General features: G+C 39.0%; 2 protein-coding genes across 2 annotated transcripts in view; both read left to right on the forward strand.

The window, feature by feature from the left end:
• Nucleotides 1–5,033, forward strand: part of LOC105038487 (probable indole-3-pyruvate monooxygenase YUCCA10) — a 35,711-nt gene extending 30,678 nt beyond the window's left edge. The window contains exons 2-4 of the mRNA XM_010914298.3: nucleotides 4,130–4,363; nucleotides 4,522–4,644; nucleotides 4,744–5,033. Of these exons, the coding sequence (XP_010912600.1) occupies nucleotides 4,130–4,363; nucleotides 4,522–4,644; nucleotides 4,744–4,920 (534 nt within the window). The 3' untranslated portion in view covers nucleotides 4,921–5,033. The remainder of the gene's footprint in view (nucleotides 1–4,129; nucleotides 4,364–4,521; nucleotides 4,645–4,743) is intronic.
• Nucleotides 5,034–6,046: 1,013 nt separating this feature from the next.
• Nucleotides 6,047–9,936, forward strand: LOC105038684 (probable polygalacturonase). Its single transcript, XM_010914564.3, has 5 exons — nucleotides 6,047–6,487; nucleotides 6,917–7,037; nucleotides 8,371–8,545; nucleotides 8,638–8,708; nucleotides 9,128–9,936. Exons 1-5 carry the CDS (start codon nucleotides 6,053–6,055, stop codon nucleotides 9,760–9,762), a joined length of 1,437 nt encoding a protein of 478 aa, XP_010912866.1. The 5' UTR covers nucleotides 6,047–6,052; the 3' UTR covers nucleotides 9,763–9,936.
• Nucleotides 9,937–14,038: the final 4,102 nt, after the last annotated feature.

Genomic DNA, 14,038 nt, shown 5'->3' on the forward strand with positions numbered 1-14,038 from the left:
GGTTCCGGCCCAATACCCCCTGACATGTGGCGAAAAAATCGCATCTTGGAATTCATTAACCGACGGCGGTTCATGTTCCCAAGGAGACGGCAGTTTGCATTCTCAAGGAAACAATGGTTCGTGTTCCCAATGGGACATCCGACATCGGATCGTTCGTTGGTACGGTCGTCAGAGTCGGAGCATGACGTGATGGAAAACCACTCCTTTCGCCCGAAGCCGTCGCCCACGTGGAAACACTAGCCAACACGACATCCGACTCAGGAGTGGGGGGGCAACTGTTGGGATATACCGACCGACCCCTATATGCCGACTTACCCTCGGACTGGTCCGACCGACGTCCGACTCTACCGATCGGACCGACAGATGACTCCGACAACGACTCCGACAATGACTGCCGACAATGGCTGCCGACAATATCCGACCGAAAGTATGTCGGCCGAACAGACTCATACTGTTTCCGACCGACCGAGCGGCCGAGTCCAAATCATCGACTCACTATCGGGGGTGGCAGCCAACGTCCGACTTCCGCAAGGCACCAGATCAGCTGACGGTGTCTCCGAATCATCACCCGATGTCCCGGTAGTCGAATATCGACATATAGTCGGCCAGCCCACCCAAACACCGTACAACCGCTATGGGCAGTTGTCCTGTCAAGGACATGCGGTATGACCATCTTGGGGCATTGTCCTGTCAAGAACATGAATTAATCCCAATGACTTGACAACCCACGGTGATTTGACAGCCTCCAGCGATTTGACAACTCTCCAGTTATCTGCACCATTAATGACGGGACCATACCGCATTCTACTATAAAACGGGGTAAGGCAACAGTCTTGGTAAGTTTTGAACAAGCTTTCTCAAGCTCTCTGAAGCATCTCTAGGCTCTTGAGCTCTCTCTCTCTCCCCCCGCTGAGCCCCTGACTGTTGCCTAGTCTCCTCTCTAACTTGACTGTCGGAGGGTCTCCGTCGGAGGTATCTCCGGTCTGTGAGGACTTTTCTTGCAGATGCGCGACACCGACGATCGAACGATGGGGGGATTGGCCGCAACAATGGTGAGCATCCATAGCCTTAATGCAAGTAGCGTCTGCCTCAAGAGTGATTCAATTGCTATTAATATAGGTGAATAGAAACCTACCTTTAATCCCTTGGGACTTATCTTCATTACCACTTGGCATCATGCCCATTATCTATTAGCCTCTTTTACCCAAAAAAAGAAAAGAAAATCAGCTTGTTGAGTCACTTATACTAAATTAGCTCTATGAGTAGGAGATACAAATTGTTAGAAAACTTAAATCCCATTAATCGGAACTTGTTGCTACTGATCTAAAGATGTTCTGAGGATTGTAGATATCAACATTATGGGCATTTTCTTTTCCTGTTGTCCCAATTTGCAAGGGAAAAGAACTTTTTAAACCACCTTACTGTTTAAACTATTTGTAAGGGAAAAGAACTATTTAAACTACCTTACTATTTTGCTTGTACAAAATTGCTAAAAATTGTACAATTATGAAATTTCCTTAGAGTGACATTTGCTGTGAATGTTGTGCTGGCAAAATCGAGTTTGGCTCTGGTGTTCAGCACTAAGTAAACAAATTCTGAAGACGATCTTGACTGCACAACTCTCATAGCTGATGATGGGAATTGACAGCTCTTGATCTCCACCTCCTTCCTCCTATATTCCTAGTGTCCATCTTGTTCCTACGAGAGAGAGCAATTATATTTAGAACTAAGCGCAAGGCAGTTAATCTCAGTTGCGTCTTGTTTAAAAATCCTTCATTCCTATAATAAAACCATGTACTCCTTACATCCTCTTCAACATGTGGTTGCCCAGAAAGGATTTGGATTCATTGAGAGGGGACTAGTGCGGAAAATTGAGGTAGTGGTTTGTGCACAACAACACTAGCAATAAATAATGAATGATTTGAACATGAGCTGCATCAGGATGAGGGCATGGGTTCTTTAATGGTGGTGGAGATGAATGGGATGGAGATGTGAACCATGAGAACAGGCAGTGGGTGGTTTCTCAATGGGCATTTTGACAATGTCTTACCCCATGGTCATTGGCAATGGAGGGTAGGGCATGTGTACCTAGTTGTAGCTTTCTCTTAATTGGAGATGGAAATCAGAAGATTAGGGGGAAGGAGATGGAAACGGGAAGAGCTCATTACCATCAACAACTGAGACAGACACCAGTGCTTGACTGGGCAAAATATTGGTCTTTGATGGCATCATTTAGCATACTATTAGTAGAAAGTATGATTTTCCAAGTAATCTTCATTTTGCTTTCAAAAGCATTTTGCGGGAGACAATGAAGGTTTTTAATTGAAAGCTTGCCAAATATTATAGGTGTTTTCCTTTTCTAACCTTTAAAGAAAGTGTCAGAAAACTTAGTCATAATGGTGAACCATCGATCTGCTTGAAAGTTTTGGCTATTCTAACGAATGCTATGTGGAACATTCACAATCAAGCATTGGGGAGGTGTTTGGTTTGTAATCGAAATCGGAATGGGAATGAGAATCGAAATGGCTTGGAATCGGAATCGGAATGGCCAACTCCTCCAAAATATTTGGTTCGTGATCGGAATCGGAATCAGAATCGGAATTGGAATAGAAATTTGAATTCATAGAAGAGAGTAGGGATTAAGTTCTATATAGATTGAGCCATTCCCATTCCATCCTAGAATCGGAATCAGAATGTGACTCTTTCCAACCAAATGGTTGGAATGAAAATCATCCATTTCGATTCCGATTTCAGACCCCCACTCTTCCCAACCAAACACCTCCTGGTTATAGTAATTCGTGTCATTTACATTAGTCCTACCAATGATTCACAACTGTCGTGGCACATCAACTATTTGAAGCTTTTTTTTTTGAATAAAAAATTATAGATTACCATGTTTCTAGCATATCCAAATTGATTCTCAGAAATTTACGGATTGAAGTCTAATATTGGACTTGAATTGCCTTACAGAGCCATTGCCACAACAATAAAGACTTTCATTTTATACTAACTGCTGGTGTTGAGAACCTATGTGTACCTTTTAATAGCAGCATGCTGCAGGTAATATTCTGCATTGATCATGACTTTGTACTTTTCTTTTGCTAGTGTTTCATACGAAGCAATGGCAGTGGGTAAGAATCTAGCATTTTGATACCAGGGCCAAATAAATACTGATGCTGTAGCTGGGATTCTGTGGTGGTTGTAAACAAAATTCCCTATCTTATAAACAACCATCCATTCTTGACAACTTTCAATCTCATGCATAATATACTAATCAAGGTTCGCCGTACCATCTTCTATCGGATGGTATGGGACGTACCATACCATACTGATACATTGAACCATCCCATACCGATACAAATATACCGTATCATACCGTACCCCATACCAACACTATAGTGGGATTTCATCGATACGGGATACCGAGATGACGAACTTTGATACTAATAATTAGAGCTACCTTAGCTTATTCGTAGATGGCTCACCGTAAGCTGAGCTTGATTTGAATTTCATAGTTTAGGTTAAAACATAAATATGGATCTTTTTGTCTTGTAGAATTAGATGCCTTGATTTGAATTTCATAGTTTAGGTTAAAACATAAATATGGATCTTTTTGTCTTGTAGAATTAGATGCCTTCCAATTTGGGATTCTAGTGTGATAATTATTAAGGAACTAATATTTGGAATGGAGCATGGGTGGTAATCCCCAATAGGTAAAATTTTCATTGGAAGAGTGAAGGTTTGTCCTCACGATAAGCCGGTTCTATTTTTTGAGTCTCTAGCCCCACAGGTATTGGAACATTTCCAGAATTTTTACCTCTTATTCTCTGGCATGTAAGTTGGAGCATACAAAAGACAATCATGATCATTAATATGGGTTTGTGTTGGTCTTGTATATCTTTAGCTATAAAAGCTATAAAACAGAAAAGAATTAAACTTTTGGTGTTATGCCATGTAAACTACGCATCAAGATATAATGCAAAAGAAGCAAACTTATATTAAAAATTAGCATTTGATTTCTTATTAAGCAGCAATGTTATTTCTGCTTCTTTACATTTCTATATATTAATATACTCATCAAATTGTAGATCAGGAATGGGATGGTGATTATGTGATCAAAATTTTGCAGTTCCATGTTGTTACAAAAGAAATGATATATTTGGGAATGATACTGCTGAAGTATCTTCCGCTGTTCCTGGTCGATGCCCTTGTTCTCCTACTTGTTAAATTTAGATTTGGCGATCTGTCCAAGTACGGCATTGTTAGGCCCAAGAAGGGCCCATTTTTCCTTAAGGCTACAGAAGGTAGGTCTCCTGTCATAGATGTTGGAACAGTTGGCAAAATCAAAGCTGGAGAGATTCAGGTATTTGTGACCATCTGAAATTTCCAAACAATTTTCATATCATATTATATTCTGAAAACAATTTTCGAAACAACGAGATATTATGGAGTAAGTCTGATGTATATGTTTTGTATTATATACTTTCTTATACTATTAGTATTATGTGTGGGTGGTAACAGGTCCTACCAGCACTTACAAGTATCAAGGGTAATGAAATTGTATTCGCGGATGGAAAATCACAATATTTTGATGCTATTGTTTTTGCTACTGGATATAGAAGTTCAGCAAACTGTTGGCTCCAGGTAGTAAATTTATTTATTTATTTTGGTTGAAGAAAAAAAAAATATCATACCAGTCTCCCTTTTGATGTTTGACTCTCTTTTTTATTTTTATTGGATGAGGATGACCTTTTAAACGAGCAAGGATTCCCGAAACAAAAATTTCCCCACCACTGGAAAGGGAAGAACGGTGTTTATTGTGTCGGGCTATCAAGAATGGGACTTGCAGGCATTTCAAGTGATGCTCAATGTATAGCAAACGACATCCATATGATCCTAAAAGCGAAGCGAGCTATGTAAGCTGATCATACTGTTTTGTTAATTTGATTGTAATAAATATTGGAAGATCAGAGACTTATCAAACATTATGTAATATTGCAAAATATGGATGGTTTTGTTTGTATTGCTTATCAGAGATGTCTGCTTCAATATTTTTGAGATGGTGATGGTATGTTGGATGTTGATTAAATTATATGACCGCCTGGTGTAGATCAAAAGTTGGTATCGTAGGACAGGGATGCAAATGGGGAGGGTCGGGCTTGGCAGCAGTCAGCCAGACCTGATCCACTGAAAACTGACTGGAATTGTGTGGAATTAGGGGAATGGGGAGTGGGGATAGGATGTGTGGAATTGTGGGTACTTAGGGGAGGGAAAGATCAGGCTTTTAAAGGTAAAGATTGAATACCATATGATGCTAAGAACAAAGAGAGCATATTTTGCAAGTTTGGGATGCATCATGCCTTGGGATAGGCCATTTTTCAAACATAATGATATGGGCAAAGTATGGGTGGTTTAGTTTGCATTGCTCTTCAAAATGTGTTCCTTTTACCCTAAAAATAGGTCTCCATATGGTCATCAAATGTCCAAGTTGATTAAATTGTTTCATGATTTTGCATTTGTGAAAGGTGTAGACTAAAGGTTGGTACAATTCAAGCTTTTATAATTGAGATTCTAATGGAATTAAATTCAAAGTCTAAAATATGAAATTGATATAGGTAAGATTTGACAGGGAGAGATGCTCCTTCTTTCATGAGCACATGTTGTTGCATGATGGGAACTGTATGATGTGGCATGTGGACACGAATCTTGAGGAGCTTCCATCGTAGGATGGCTCCTAGGCCAGCAGGTACTGAGCGGCAATTATTTTTGCTGCTAGTAGAACCCGTGAGTAGCGGCGAAAGTTTCCATGCTTGCAAAGTGCCATCGAACTTAACGGATCACGCGTTGCTCGCCCGGCCACACTATCATACCACTCGGAACACGTTAGTCACATGCTATTACCTCCCACCGCTCCTTTGGATTGGGCTCGAAAACACTCAAACTTATTGCCAACCATAGAGCACTAAACGTACCCCGCCGGACTACCATAACCCCGTTTGGTGTTGCTATTGTTATCGCAAAGGCCGGGTGACTAACGTGGAAATAATGAGACATGGAACTCCCACAGAAACCATGGCTTGTTTGTCTGAGGAGGAGGCCTTCATTGGCTATCCTCCTCGGAGCCGTGGCCCTTTTGGGCCTTTCATGGCTCCAGACCACATCTTCCAGGGTGGCGGTGGTATCGGCGATACCCCCGCCGGCCCTTGATGATGCCGGCGCCGGGCCGGTGAGAAGCTGCTCCAGCTTCTATCAGCCCGGCCGGCCAAGAAGGGTGGTGTTTTCTATAGAAAGATTTGGTGGGGTGGGAGATGGCAAGACTTCGAACACCGAGGCGTTTCGGAGGGCTATTGATCATCTTGAGAAGTTTGGAGACAAGGGTGGGTCTCAACTCAATGTTCCAAAGGGGAGATGGGTTACTGGAAGCTTTAATCTCACCAGCAACTTCACTTTGTTTTTGGAGAAGGGGGCAGTTATCTTGGGGTCACAGGTATTCAATGATAAAGTAGCTCTTGATTTTTTTATAGTTGGACTAGTGGTATAATGCTAGAGGTCTTGATTAGGAGAACAGGGGGTTACAGTTGTAGGCAATGAAAGGTTTTTTGATTATTACTTGTAATTCTATGTTAGTGGAGGATCTCTCTCTCTCTCAAACGCTTTGATGTTATTGCTAATGAGAAACTGTCAGTTTTCTGAATTATATCTTTGGATTAGAAACAATAAAAGATGATACAGCACAAAATATACTAATTTTAAGAAAATTTATTGCAAAAGATTGAGATAATCTGGGAGCCTTGCTTTTCTAAATTCGTAATAATCTATATCATTTTATGAAGCAATTCTCATCTATACTTTTCCTTTTTCTTTTATCTATATCCTTGATATAAGGAAATGGAACTTGGACTGTTGATCTGTGTAGGATCCCAAGGAGTGGCCTGTTATAGAGGCCTTGCCATCATATGGACGTGGGAGAGAGAGATTTGGAGGGCGCCATATCAGCCTGATTCATGGGGATGGACTCACCGATGTTGTTATTACCGGTACACCTTCTTCTGCCTTGTACGAATTTTCCTTTCTGGTATGAAGCTGTGATTTGATTTGACCCACTTCCAATACTTCACCATGGTTTACCATGAGTGATTATCTCCTTTCCAAGGCAAAATAGATTGGTTGGACTGAACACTCACTCAGCAAAGTATTGAGGCACCATCAACAATACCAACTTCAGATAATTGGATCAAATTGGAGCGTCGCAGTTAAGCTTATTTACATCAGAGATGTAGTAAGATGGCTGGCCTCTTCTTGCATGATGACATAAATCTACTGAGGATTGAATCACATAGTACAAGGCACATGAAATGATTCTACTTGTAGATGAGTTTAGTTTGGATACCAAAGAAGGAAAATTTGAAAACTAATACAGAATATGTGAGAATAAAATAAAAAGTTTGTGCTGATGGAGGATATGTGAAGGCCATGTTGGAGCTCCCAAGGGCATAGTGCTTTGTCGAATAAGATAAGGGTCTCAAAATAGTTAGTGGACGTGCATGCTCTGAATTGGTATATATAGCCCATTCCCCCTTCCACATGATTCATTTCAATGGTCCCCATTCTCAACTTGGCTTCTCTCACCTTGTCTAGTTAATCACAGCCTTCAAATGTGCTAAACAAACGGGATGCATTGGTACGTCATAACAGTGAATTACTACTACTTTTGCAAAGACATTAATAGTGCACATCTAATAGCCAGTACAAGCTGAAGATAATAACATAGAAGAGACTCAACAGTCAATATTCCCAGCTAACTTTACTAGTGATCTACAGAACTTATATTTTTCAAGATAAAAGAGCTTTCTTCGAGACAGACAAACAATTATGGTTCCTTTTCTCCCTCATATGTGTCCCGAACTTTAACCCATAAGCCAATTACCTGGTGTCATGAATTCTGACAAATTGCCACCATCATTCCTATACACTTTGCTGAACAAAAACCTCTGATATCTTCATGTCCAGTACTTTTGCTAAAATTAGGAGCTTGACACAATGTTGAACACTTGATTACTTCAAAAATAATTCGAAGGTTTTGAGGATACTAATTAGCCTATCCTTCTTTGGATGATTTCATCATATATCATCACCAAAAAATCTGATCTTCATATAAGGAATCCTAGATGAGTACATTCATTTATATCCATTTGTTTCTCCTTTTTCTATTTGAAATATATTGATGTAGTATGTAAAATCTTTCTTTCACAGGGTCCTCCTTGTATTTTTTCTTTTTCCTTTTTTTTTTTTTTTTTTTTTTTTTGTCTTTTAGTTCCTTGTGGATGTTCTTTATTCTTATAAATACTGAAAGCTACCCTTGGGTTACAGGACAGAATGGGAGCATCGATGGGCAAGGGAGGATGTGGTGGGATATGTGGTGGAGTAGAACTCTGGAACGCACTAGGGGCCATCTCCTTGAATTGGTTAATTCAAACAACATTTTAATCTCCAACCTCACCTTCCTCAATTCTCCTTTTTGGACAATTCATCCAGTTTACTGCAGGTAAAATCTTCCTAAGCTTGAACTTTCATGATTCCTTCAGATTACTTCTCCATTATCCTGTAAACCAACAGACAGCTTTTATCTCCCCTCAGTGATGTGGTCATAAAAAATTTAACAGTTTTGGCACCTCTTCATTCTCCAAACACTGATGGGATCGATCCAGGTATGTTAATTTATTCTGTATTAATCTTACTCAGTCCATTTAAACAAAATTTCAACAATTTCTAAGAATGATCTTTCACCACATAGTCTGGAATTGTTGTTTCAGTCTGAAATTATTGTTTTGCAACTATATTTCCTCAACGTTTTGCATACAACATTTTACTCTTTCCATAATTATAGAAACATAATAACTTCGGAATTGTCTTTGGATATATAAGAAGGCAAGTTATGAGCTCAAATCCATCAAAATGTTGAAATAGAAAGTGATGCTTTTAGCAGAATTTTCAATGTCCATGATATTTTCCTTTCTCTGGCTATATGCTTTATCAGTTAAAAGCATTTAAACATAAAAATAATCTTGACATTTAGTTCAAAGTTTCTACCGAATCCAATTGCTAATTCTTCTAGCACATATTTCAGACTCGAGTACAAATGTGTGTATCGAAGACTGTTACATCGAGAGTGGGGATGATCTAGTTGCTGTAAAGAGTGGATGGGATCAGTATGGTATTTCCATGGCTCGTCCTAGCTCAAACATCATCATTCGAAGGGTTTCAGGCACCACTCCAACCTGCTCAGGTGTCGGAATTGGAAGTGAAATGTCTGGTGGGATATCCAATGTGGTGGTGGAAGATCTGCATGTCTGGGATTCTGCTGCTGCAGTTCGAGTGAAGACGGATGTAGGCAGAGGAGGATATGTTAGCAACATTACAATAACTAATGTGAAAATGGAGAGGGTTAAAATACCTATAAGATTCAGCAGAGGTTCTAATGACCACCCCGATGAGGGCTGGGACAGAAAGGCACTTCCTAGTATCACTGGTGTTTACATTAGCAATGTCTTTGGTCTCAACATTGAGAAAGCACCAGTTTTAGAGGGCATTGGGGGTGCAAAGTTTGAAGGTGTCTGCTTGAGAAATGTTAGTTTGGTTGGTTTAAGGCCTGGGGCTAAATGGCGCTGTGAATTTGTTGCTGGAGAAGCCTACAATGTGTCCCCAATCCCATGCTTCCAGCTTAGGAGCAACGGATCTACATCTTGGTGCAAGCATACCTAGGTTTCAAATTGCCTATGAATGTGACGATCCTCTCATCAGCTTTTAGAAGAGTAATAGCGTGAATTTTATCATTTTTTGTACTTTTCTTTTTCTTTGATAGGTCAAGTCGGACACACAGAAATTCTAATGTACAAAGAAAATTTTCAGAGCAAAACAAAGAGGTTATTTTTTATATATTTTCTGGGAGGAAAAGAATGCTTGTCAATTTTCAATAGCAAAGAAGCTCATAAAGTCTATGCCAGTGTTCACCATAATACCGCCCCATACCTAATGGTATGGGATGTACCATATCATATCAGTACTGTACCAATATGTCGAACCACCCCATACCGATACAACCATACTGTATCATACTGCATACCGACACTACAGTGAGATTTCACTAGTACGGGATCCGGAATCGGGATAGCAAACCTTGATCTATGCAGTTTTTTCATTCAATGAAACTTTGTTACCGTGGACATTATGGCAATATAAGGTAAAAAAGAGACTTTTTTCTAGGTATCTTGTCTGCTTGCTCTACTACCGAGCAGCCTCTTCTCAATTTCATTATTTTTTCATTTTAAGTATACATTCAATTCCCTATATGCTCTGCTGTTTTTTCTGAAATAGTATACTTTTTATTTTGTCCATTTGACCCAGATACATTTTTGATAACATACATACATACATACATCCGACTTGAAATGTGGTCGACTGGATTCTACTCTCTCTGAATATGTATAGTATTAGTCCCCAATCAAAACAAGGTCAAATGTATATATCAGGCAACATACCTTTCCCACCGTTTGCGTCATGTTTTTGCTTTTTTTTTTTTCTTTTAATTTCCCTTTTTCTTTTGAGAAAGTTTTTGCTTCTCTTATTGTTTTATATACTCCTTTCTTAGCCAAGGGACAGGAATGGTCACCCTGAACATATTACATGCTTTCTCTTAGATACTGAAAATTGGTCAGGTGTCTGTTGTCCAAAGCTGCAATCTTAAAAAGGATATTGGAGCTTGGAACATCCAAAGATCTGATGACTTGGACCTGTATTTGGCTTGGAATAACTCTATGACGCATACTAAAAGATATATTGCTATTAAGTATACTATCAGACATGATTTCTTGGTTCATGTTTCGAAAACTTTGTTTCTCATTTTGGTGATTGTCTATGTAATGACAGATGCAAGACATCGAGATGTTTCAATTAGCTTGCTAATTACAAGGACAGCTTATGCAACTCTGGCCATGTACTTCAAATTTGATTCTCAAAAAAAAAAAAAAAAAAAAAAGCACTATAATACAAAAAAGTGGGGGTGCATAAAGTTTGATGGAAATAAAAGTTTTGTTCAGAATAGTTGAACGAAGGAAGACGAGTGTCATTTCTATCTTCTCCATTTCCAGAAGACATTGGATCCACACTTGTACTTGTCCTTGCCTTCACACTCTATCTCCAAGTCATCAGTGACGAATGGCACTTTCTGCATTCCCACAACAAGACTAATAATATGAGTGCACGGAACAGGATCCAAGCACAAGAAAATACATGAACAGCAATCTCAAATAGCTCCAGGCATGCTAAATAGGACATAATCGATTGGTAAACTGGGAAAAGAGCAGAAAATTTCAAATGTAAACCTGATAATGCAATCAAACACCATGTGCTAAATACAAGAATTTCTCAGTAGATGTAGCAGCTATTTCTCTATAGTCAACATTGGTGAATAAGAGATACTCCAATAATTTTAGCATTTTCACTACATTGTCTTTAATCACTACATATGCCTAAGAGACTCAAGAGGAATTACAACTTTGACCGGAACTAGAATTGGTCATTGTTTGAGGAAATAAAAAATGTTTACACGAATTAAATCTAGCTTATGGAGAACAGAAGACTGCAATCCCCAAAATAAGCAAGAATTAGAAATGAGTGTATTTGGAACAAACCTAAGAGACACACCAATTCAAGACTCAGGCAACAATTACTAAAAACTTTCATTTAATTGGAGAATATGGAAATGAGATATCAAATTTAAGAGATCAAATGCGAGAAATCATATGTTCGTGACATTTGGTGCTTTACATAAATGAGTGATGAGGCAACAAAGGTTAATAATTATGGTTATGGTATTCAAAACACATACTACCAAAATATGCCACATGCATTTGCTGGCACACATTATGATTTAATTATAGTAAACAGTTGATAATTTTGGCAGTATTGCAAAACTTGTCTTTAGCCAAATCTTGGCACCCAATGAAGTTCTCAGGGAACTGGCACGTGTATGCTCGAGCAAAGTTTGCACCACTTGTAGCCACCTCTTTTTGTCATTAAGTGCCTGCACAAATTTCCATTAGAATCTTAGTGATATGCAGGTGAATTGATATTGCAATATCAGTAAGAATACTACCTAACCTTATAAAACAACATGTATCATAAAGATGTAAAGTTTAGGAAATTAAGGAAAAAACATCTTGAATCAAGAAGCTTTCATCTCTAGAGTTGGCAATTTTCAGATTGGATTGTCCAAGTTAAACCAGCTCATGGTTTTGGTTGGCTTCATTGTGTGAGGTTAACTCTACTTATTTGGAAGCAACAGTACAGGAGACTCTCTAATTGCTTATAATCTTGAAAGGAAAAAAAATTTCAGTCAAGTTCATTATAGGTTCACTTCAGCATGATCAAAGCCTTCATAACAACATAGAATATCCAAATGTTGTAGTACCAAGTAAAAATTTTTAGCAGTAACAGTAGAATACTCTGGCAAATTCTGTCAGCATACTAGCATTGTCTTCATAAAAAATCCTATGATCATGTAAGTGCTTCATAAATTTTCTCAGTTGTTTTGCATTGCCTCATGCAAAAATTTCTTCACATGCACACACACACACACATGCATAAACATACAAGGCATGCATTGTATATGTTGAAATGAAAAGTTTCAAGAAAAGAAAATCTTACTAATGAATATTTAATGTAATATCTCTAAAACCAATATTTCTCCTTAAAAAAAATTGTAAAGTCAATTTTGTTCTGCTGAAAGTTTATTAGATACTTAAGATTAAATATTATATTTATAAATTTGTACTACTGATCCGATCGCTTTGCTATGCCTAAGATCCATTTAGTGGATTAGCATTTTGTTTTGAACCAATAACCTTGATCAGAAATTGGCTACCCATGTATTGATCATCTATATTCCATTTCATCTAAACGTATAACCTTATCTTTACCTAATAAGATCAAAGAAGAATTAATTGACAAACTTGTTTGGTTATTTCTTACTAATACTATATTAAATCATCTATTAAACTTTAACGATCCATTATGGATTTCTGAAAAGATATAGAACCAATATAACTAATCATTATCTGCATGTATTTTATCCTCTCTCTAATCTTAAAATTGAAAGAAAAACAATATGTAAGCAGCAGCAGCAGCAAAATGTACCTTGTTGGCTTTGCTTTTCTGCAGATACTCCTTGATGATACCGGCATTGGCTGACGAGGTGGTGGCTGCTGTTGTTAAGAGAGCGGCATCCAGGCCAAGAAGCGCAGCCCTTCTTCCCCCAGTTCCTCTTCCTTTGGTTCTGCTGCCCAAACTTGCTGGGCTCTGATCATTGGCAGTTTTGGTCTAGAAGACGAAGTGGACGTGGTCGATGATATGGGTATGAGCTTCAAGCTGGATTCTGGTGCTCCTGAGAGCTTATGGTTACATGCCAAGACACTGGAGTTCGTGGCTACCACTTCTTCTAATTAGAAGGACAAGAAAACCCCCTTATTGCACCAGCTGAAGAGGAGATGCGGGTATTCTTGGCTTTGAAGGGGCTGAGAAACAATGGTGGTGAGAGAAGGCAGGGGTGCTGGGGGACTTTTTGTTTGTGGGAGTGATCAGGTGTGAGGGAGGATTTGATGGAGGGCATGAATGAAGGGATCATGGTTGGAGCATGGATATGGTGAGATTGCCTCAAGCTTGTTGGCAGCTCCTCTCACCCTTTGGTCCCACAATCTCAAGCGAGTGGAGTGGTGGTTGGAAGGGTGGTGGGGTACCCAGAACTTGTCAGACTGATTCACAGCTTTGAATCTCTCATCTGACTCACAAAGAAGAATAAAAAGGTGGCATATCCTTCGAAACAGAGCGGGCTAAAGTATAATCCTAGTTCACAGTTATTACAACATAATTTTTCTTTTTAAAAAAGATCCTAGTGCACAAGACCCTACAACAGCAGAATATAAGAAAGGTCAGACGTACACAGCCTTAACCTCATGAACAGAGAGACTCTTACAATGTTTTG

This window comes from Elaeis guineensis, chromosome 1 (genome assembly GCF_000442705.2).
Source record: "Elaeis guineensis isolate ETL-2024a chromosome 1, EG11, whole genome shotgun sequence".
In the NCBI taxonomy this organism is placed as follows: Eukaryota; Viridiplantae; Streptophyta; class Magnoliopsida; order Arecales; family Arecaceae; genus Elaeis; species Elaeis guineensis.

What these genes read in the sequence shown, in the direction of transcription:
- LOC105038684 (XM_010914564.3), top strand. Translation starts at nt 6,053, where the DNA reads ATGGAACTCCCACAGAAACCATGGCTTGTTTGTCTGAGGAGGAGGCCT. An exon ending in CACCGATGTTGTTATTACCG is followed by an intron (nt 7,038 to 8,370) that starts GTACACCTTCTT and finishes CTTGGGTTACAG; the next exon opens with GACAGAATGGGAGCATCGAT. An exon ending in ATTCATCCAGTTTACTGCAG is followed by an intron (nt 8,546 to 8,637) that starts GTAAAATCTTCC and finishes ATCTCCCCTCAG; the next exon opens with TGATGTGGTCATAAAAAATT.